Source organism: Coregonus lavaretus, assembly GCF_964263955.1.
Source record: "Coregonus lavaretus genome assembly, chromosome: 16".
NCBI lineage: Eukaryota > Metazoa > Chordata > Actinopteri > Salmoniformes > Salmonidae > Coregonus > Coregonus lavaretus.
The window spans coordinates 13,647,039-13,655,148 of record NC_140003.1 but is presented as its reverse complement, the minus strand read 5'-3'; the positions used below and the strand labels follow the sequence as shown (position 1 = coordinate 13,655,148).

General features: G+C 39.4%; 1 protein-coding gene across 2 annotated transcripts; it reads left to right on the top strand.

The window, feature by feature from the left end:
• Window positions 1–267: 267 nt before the first annotated feature.
• LOC311144080 (CD302 antigen-like) lies at window positions 268–5,249 on the top strand. 2 transcript variants are annotated; one of them, XM_084180033.1, is made up of 6 exons: window positions 268–394; window positions 2,073–2,198; window positions 2,558–2,668; window positions 3,318–3,500; window positions 3,805–3,828; window positions 3,929–5,249. In XM_084180033.1, the coding sequence occupies exons 1-6, from the start codon at window positions 304–306 to the stop codon at window positions 4,126–4,128; spliced, it is 735 nt and encodes a 244-aa protein (XP_084036159.1). In that variant the 5' UTR covers window positions 268–303; the 3' UTR covers window positions 4,129–5,249. The 2 variants fall into 2 exon arrangements, with proteins under 2 accessions (XP_084036159.1, XP_084036160.1); XM_084180034.1 differs by lacking the exon at window positions 2,073–2,198.
• Window positions 5,250–8,110: the final 2,861 nt, after the last annotated feature.

Sequence of the window (8,110 nt, the reverse complement as noted above, 5' to 3'; positions counted from 1 at the left end):
TTCCTTCTCCATAATCCATAATAAAGCAACTGAAAATTCTATAGAATTTTATGAATTTAATGTTATTCTTCAACTTCACTAATCATTTCAACAATATGCAGCTATGCAATATCATGCAATTCAAAATAAAGTTGATGGTATGATCATTTGTTTTGACAAGCTTCAAACGTACGCTTGAGTCTGAACTTTGCTACAGTCTACTTTTTGAGGGAGCATGTCAATTCAGGCACTGTAGGGGTGGGATTACATTTCAATGTGAGATGCTGACGTACGAAGCTCAGAATTTTTTTGGAGCTCGCGGACATGGAGTCAATGATGGAATGGCACCTTCGCACCTTAACCTTGTGCAATCTCCTTTTCGTTGTTGTTTATTGGCAATCTACTTTAGCTGGTGGTAAGTTGAGATAATTAAGTATTGTTTAATTTTATTATATTAAGTGGATGGCAAATGCTCCCTTCGTGTTGTTCGAGAAAGTTTAAGTACTTGTTGTGCTTTCAGTTTAAACTTGTAACGGGATAACATTTCGGCAAAGTTCACTGAACAACATTGTAACATTGCACTAATGCTCACGATTTCCATGTCCGCATATATTTTTGTAGGGATTTATATTTTCATTCGATTACATGCCAAATATTCTAGTATTTATTAGACAGGCATAAAGCTGCCCTCGTGATTTGGCTTGTAACCATGTATAGTTCGGACATCGAGGTATAATGTTGAAGCAAACAATATTTGTCCATATAATTTCCAAAGGTAGCAAGGCAGTGTAGCCTAGTCTTCAGATAGTCTTCTGTAAAATGTGCATAATCTCCAAGTGGGCCCACCTACAAAATGTAAACAAACAATTTATTCCATGACATTTTCGCTGACATGGCACTTGATTTCTATTTGACAAGATAATGCAATTGCACTAATCTCACGAAGGTATACATACATTAAAGTCAAGGGGTATATTTCATTAGTTGAAATTACTGGAAAACATCCAGACTGTGGCTTTAGAAGTACTTAATGCTTCCAGTAAATAGATATCGCACTAAAGACTCTCTTGCTTTAAAAAAGTCAGTGATTCCTCACGAAACCAGACAACAACAAAAAAAAAAAGAGTAGGATCTCTGCTAATTTTAAAGTTATGCCCCATTTTATACCTATAAATTGGCATGGTAGGCAATGTAACCAATCACAGCCCTCCTTTTACTTGTATCATTGCGCATCCTCCAATCACCAACAGAGGGTGACCATTTTGAATCCATTTTCACGTTCACGGTAATGCTGACAAATGTGATCATACCTGTAGCAGAAATCCCACTCTGGAACTTTGATATGCAAGTAGAGTATATTATGTTCATCAATATATAGAAAAATTAGCCAAATCAAAAATTGTATATTTTCAATATTCATGTTTATATTTTGGAATATTCATAAATTAAATGATTTTTTAAATCAAAATACTACTCATATTACAGAGCAAGCGGTAAAGCTTCATCTGACACTTTGTAGCACCTACAGATGAAACACTATGGAGTATTAAATGTAGCCAAATAGGCCAGCTTTGATAAGTTATTTCTCAATTATGCTTTTAGATACAAATGTCAAATATATGTAAACAATCCTTCCTCCAAAGGACTATTCTATGGATTTTTTTTTGTTGTTGGTCTTTTTGTGTCTGGGTTTTGTGAAGAATCACTCCAAACATCCGTGATTGCCAGTGTTACGGTGTCACGTTGCTTGCTAAGCGAGTACCACTTCCACCCGATTCGGCTCATACCTGGCTCGAACTTGGGACCTCTGCTTTGCTAACACATGTGACCGACCTCCTTGACAACGTTCCAACGGTTTGAGTCACCCAAAAGGTACCAATTGGAAGGTTCCATCCGCGACATTTCAATCTAGCTGTGGAGTGAGTTTACGCTACATTCTTAACTCTGTTACACCAGTCACATCCCAACTGGTAACACTGGTGGCTCTTGCTTGACTTGTTTTCGGTGAGCTGTTGGACCAGGGACACCTTACTTTGTTTGAAAGTGGGGTTGAGACTATAGTGGTTTTGTCTCATGATTAATTCTCCCCACAGATTGTCCTGCAGATGGGCGCACCTGGGTGCCTTTTGGACAAAGATGCTACCACTTTGTCCATGGAGAAGAAGACATAGCTAAAAGTTATACGATTGAAGCTGCGAAGTCTCTCTGCTCAGGATATGGTACTCATGACTTTTGTATCTCATTATGTTGCAACTTTTTTATCATTTAGGTCAGGGATGGGCAACTGCCCCCCTTTTGTAGGCCCCCGGATCAATTTCCAAAGACAAAAAAAACTGTCTGTCTCAACTATTCAAAGTTAGAATAGTAGAATACACAAGGTGCAATTTCGAAATTTGCTTTTGCATAAGCAGTTTTCCTCTTGTAAATGTCACTTAAAGGCTAAGGCCGGCTCTGACTGCATGTATGGATGTGGGTATGCAGACCCGGGCCCCCATGATGAGTTCAGATATTTTGTGGCCCTCATCCCCTCAAAGTTGCCCATTCCTGATTTTACAGATTGTCCTGTGTTGTCTCTTAGAGCTGGTGAGTGTCCAAAGTGCAGAGGAGAATGATTTCATCATCAAGTACAGTCCGCAGGTGTGGAAAGGCAACATCCATGTGTGGTTGGGCATGTATTATGACAGTGACGGTAAGTACTGATATTTATTCTGAAATTATGACACCTCTGTTTTATGAAAGCTACTTTGCCCTATTATGTGATTGTACAGCATAATGCGGTTACTTCACCCACTGCCATAATACATATTAAACTAGGCCTTGGGATCAGTGTTTCTACGATTGTTTTTACATAATGAGTATCATGATCACATTTATTTGCTAATAAGGTTTATCAGGTCTTGTACGTGTGCCATGGCACACACTCTTTGACAGTACTGTCAACACTGCCTGGAAAGATTTCCCATTGACCCACTTCGGATTAGTCAAGCATGAATAATGCTTCTTCCCCATTTGGAACAGTTCTGAACTGCACAATGTCAGGAAATACTGTTTTTATGTAGCTCTATATTGAGGAAGCAGAAGCAGGAGGATAAAAAAGCAACTGAAAGAAACTGTGATTCGTACCCAGATATTAATGCCTTTCATGTGCAAATCATGTGGAAAAAAGCAGACGCCACTGATTTTCTTTGAACTGGGTTATTTTCACTATGTGTATAACTATTTATTTCAGACCAGGTTTGTTTGGGTTATGAAAGAAATGTGAAATTAACAGAGAGAGAATGAGTGAAGTAATTGCTATTTTTCTAATTTTGATGTCTTGTTTTTTTTTGTCTGATAAGATGAGGACTTTAAGTGGCAAGATGAAATGGGCCTGAGCTTTAAGAACTGGGGGAACAGCTCCAGCTCGCCTGACTTGATTCCCATGGACACTTGTGTTGCCATGCACACCACCACAGGGGTGTGGGAGAAAGTCAGCTGTGTTGAAAACCCAGAGAATGGAGTGGTCTGTGAAACTGCTGAAAGTAAGGCCCTATTTTTAGCAGCATTTGTGAACCATAATCTTTCTACTCTAAGAGACGGGACACACCATAACGAACATCGTCCATGCACAGCGGGCGGCCGTCAAATAGCCTCCGACCGACCACAGAACACAGAAACATTTATTTTCATTTCCCGCCGACATAGACTAGTTGACATAGGCCCACTGCAGCAGCAATGTGTTGTTATGTCAATTTGATAAACAAGTGTATACAGATGTTATTATTTTCATTCATATGAGTTATTTTTACTCATATTTCACTGATATATTGTTAATTTATTTTTCAGAAGCAGAGAAAAACGGCAAACCCAGTAAGTGAAGCAAAGCCATTTTCCTTTATTTTGTTCTTATATAGCCGTACAGTAAGCTCAATGGTGACCTCTCTCCCTACATTGTTTTTGTCCTGCTCAGCTACCAGTCCACTGCTCTCAGCTCTGGTCATTCTGAGTGTGGTCGCCATCATGGGGATCTCGGCAGTCTTTTGGTTCCTGCACCAAAATCACCAACACGGTGCCGTCCTCACATCATTCGAGTACCACCCCCCGTTCAGGGCTCCTACCTCTGATGAGGCCTGCCTAGTGGAGACAGAGGAGACTGATGACATGGCGTAATGAAGATCCTGCTCTTAGATTCTGCTGTGTGGAGTCGCTGTTGGATGAGAGGCCTTGGAGAGAAAAAGGCGACCTTTCTCTTAATTGAGACTGGTTCCATTGTCCGGAAAATATGATTTGACAGGTAAAATTACATCCTACAATGCAAGGACATGCGTAGCTACACCACCAACTAATGCCACGGTATGCCCCGTCCTTTACCTGTCTGAATGGGCTCCCATATGGGTATTGGGTCAGTCTGCTTTTCTGAATCTTTATTCTTTGAATCATGAATGTTTGTGCTAACCAAACTGGATCCTAAGGAAATTGTGTTTTCAAATGACATTTAGCCTACGCACTGAATGCGTTGCATGCAGTTACAATTAATTAAATACTCTTTTGAATTGTGAGAATCACTGTTTTCAATCTTCAAAGAAGTTCGGTCTCCTGTTGTTTTCTGTCATAAAGTTAGTGATCTTTGTACCGCATGGCGAGTCTGATTGAGATACGTTATCATTATCACACATCTTTATGTTGTATTGCCCTTGTAAGTGCTCATACTCAGTCTCTTACCCTTAGTTCTCAATATGAGATAAATACAAGTAATTGAAAGTACAGAGGGACTAATCCATCATTCATATCTCAAACCGATTAAGGCTGGTAAAATATGTCAAAGAGCCACATTCAACCAGTGTGCATTTTCTCAGCAAGGGATCTGTAATTCTGTGTCCCATTGTCATTTGTGTGCTGTAACAGGCTTCTACAGATTATTACATTCATAATAGATATGATTTGTTGTGCATTAGTCTGTAATGACATGCATAAACTTCTATTCATGGGAGAAAACATTTTTGAGCGAGGATTGTTTGTCTTTCTCTAGTAATGTCCTTTGTGGGATACCTGAATAAACACTTATAATTCATTTTTACTAATATGAATACGGTCAGTGGTTTACTAATGCATTAGTGATATGTTACAGTTTGGGGAGTGGTGCTTAAATGGTGTTTTGTCAGCACTACATCCCTGTAAGGTATATGACTGTATTTGAAAGCTTTTTGCTGATTACTGTGCGATATTTGTTTCATTTGGCTTTAGCTAAGCCCTGTTTGTTACTCAAAATAAAGTTTGGACATCACCTGTGAGTTAGTCTCGCGTGACCATCCTTTCAAATTCATTCTTGTTGAAGCCTGAAGTCCGAGGCTACCTGCGAGTTATGAGCCTGCCTGTCCTATGTTTGATTTACACTGAGTGTACAAAACATTAGGAACATGCTCTTTCCATGACAGACTTACCAGGTGAAAACTATGATCCCCTTATTGATGTCAGGATTTTTAAGCCTTGAGACAATTGAGACATGGATTGTGTTAGTGTGCAATTCAGAGGGTGAATGGGCAAGACAAAGGATTTAAGTGCCTTTGAACAGGGTATGGTAGTAGCTGCCAGGCGCACCGGTTTGATTGTGTCAGGAACTGCAACGCTGCTGGGTTTTCACTCTCAACAGTTTCCCTTGTGTATCAAGAATGGTCCAACACCCAAAGGATATCCAGCAAACTTGACACAACTGTGGGAAGCATTGTAGTCAACATGGGCCAGCATCCCTGTGGAACGCTTTCGACACCTTGTAGAGTCCACGCCCTGATGAATTGAGACTGTTCTGAGGGCAAAAGGGGGTGCAACTCAATATTAGGAAGGTGTTCCTAATGTTTTGTACACTCTGTGTATGTGAGCATCTCATCTTGTGGGCAAACTTTGTAAGATTGTGCTTGTTTGAGACGGTATAAATCATAGCTAGTACATGATATTGCAGTCGACGTTGTTGCTGTACTTGTTGCTTCTTTGACAAGTCGACATGGATAACAATGTTACATAGTTTGTCAATGGAATCTCAAAGTAATCCCTCATACATTGGTTCGACACTGGTTCGACCTTCCTTTCCTTTAGGAGGTGCTTCCAACCTTTTAACCCAAAGGCATGGAAATACCTCCTATAATGTACTGTATGAAAAGAATCCTACCTAACCCTAGGGTTTCAAAATTCCAGTAACTCCCAAAATTCACAGTTATTTCCAGAAAACCCAGTTGGAGGACTCCTGGATTTTCTGACTATTCCCTTATTCCGAAAGTCTTCCATTTCTGGGATTTTTGCAAACCTACCTAACCCCAAAGTGCAAAATCTGAAGTGACATCAACCATATTCATATCAGCATTATTCTGTCCATTCCTCAGATCGTTACAGAACTTTACAGCTAAATATACATCTGTCAATGCATAATTAAATAGGAGGTGATGAATTAGGACAACGGATTGAGGACAGTCTAATTACTCCTTAAGGGATATTTAATATTATAAATCACTGTCAACTGTCAGGCATGAGAAGTGTCACACCAACCCTCCCAACTGCATGACTACCTGTCCTGGCTCTGCTATGGCACTAGATGGTAGTATTCATTAGGCACCAAACGGAAGAAAAAGGACTTAGATCCCTCCCCGTTTATCTGAATTTGTCTAATAAGAAACACTCACTTTCATTTTCCATTGCAAAGCGTTTTGGTACGTTTTGAAATGGTGTGCACTAATGAATACAACCCAATTTTCCTTATTCCCTACCTTTGGAATAGGCTATCTATATTTTGCTCCCAGAAAAGGCATTCTCCAGATGGAAGGTATGTACATTTTGGTCATGCAGCCCTCCAGTAAGGGTACAATGGTGATGTCAACAGTTAGAGATCCATGACATCTCACAGGGTAAAGTCATCTTGCTGTCTAGGAGATAACTCTCATAATATAACGGTGATTTAGGAGTTTGGCCACTAGGCGGGACAGTGGATCACATTTTCTCACATTTCCAGCCTGTACTTTCCAGGAACAGTAACAGAAACAGATTGCATAAACTCCTTGAGGTAATCATTGTGTATGGGTTGTTTTTTTAAATGTAAAAATAAAAAAAACTTGATAATTGTCTAATCTAATGGCAGAATAATTAGATTAATTCAGGTAGAGATTATGATAATGATCAAGTGTAAGTATATCTTATTGAACTTGATTAAGATAAATATTCCTGGCTGCTATCTATTCAATTTGATTTATGGCACATATGTGCCAGTTTGTGAACAAAACTGTTATATGATTGGTTGAAAAGTCTGTTCAAATGCTTAGTTTTTCAACTGCAACATGCAGTCTGTTTTAAAAAGTGTACGCTTTAACTTTACTGAGTAGGGTATGGTCATGTATATAGATTAAACAAAGATAGCCCATCCTGATTCAAAGTTCTGTTGAAGGAACACAGACTACCAGTAACTAATCCCACAGATCAAATGGCAAGTAAGAACAACAAATTATGAGGTCAGGTGAAACACAAGGCCCAGTGAACCCAGAGGAGTGTTTGTCTTGTAATGTGATCCGTCAGGACTCCCATAGTTCCTCTTAGGAAAAGGTATATTTCAGTCCTCAAACTGTTTTTATTGGCCATTTTCTTCAGTGCTCCTCAAGTTACTTTGTGCTTATTCACTTGAAAAATGTATAAGCACGCACAAAATGCATACTTCTTGGTATGGAGGCACTGTGGATATTTCAATGTTATGAATGCATATCCTTCAGACAAAATACATTTAAACAGAATATAATGTTTACAATATTCACTGTATATCTTTTTCTAATCATGGCACTCTGTGGCTTGTAGATGAGTCAAATTGAAACGGTCAGTCTCTGATCTTTTTTTTGCCAAGGGGTTACATACAACAACAATACATCCTAGAAATAGACTGTCCAGACAGACATTAGAAATGGCCCTCTGTCTGGATGGGATTTCAGCAGATGTGTTGCAATCACAGAGGAATGCTTTGTGACTTGTTCAACCCAACTTCACCACAATTTTCCCAGGGCCCAGTCTGTCTCACACTCCTCTCTCTGGACAAGGCAGCTATGAATATTCAACAAAGCATAATGCATTAGATAGGAATACAATAGCAGCTTGCTGTGAATGCAGTTGTCCATGAAAGGAACCT

Bases quoted from the DNA above. Each gene is read 5' to 3' on its own strand.
- LOC311144080 (XM_084180033.1), top strand. From the start codon at position 304: ATGGAGTCAATGATGGAATGGCACCTTCGCACCTTAACCTTGTGCAAT. The intron at 2,199-2,557 runs GTACTCATGACT...GTTGTCTCTTAG, and splicing joins GTCTCTCTGCTCAGGATATG to AGCTGGTGAGTGTCCAAAGT. The intron at 2,669-3,317 runs GTAAGTACTGAT...TTGTCTGATAAG, and splicing joins CATGTATTATGACAGTGACG to ATGAGGACTTTAAGTGGCAA.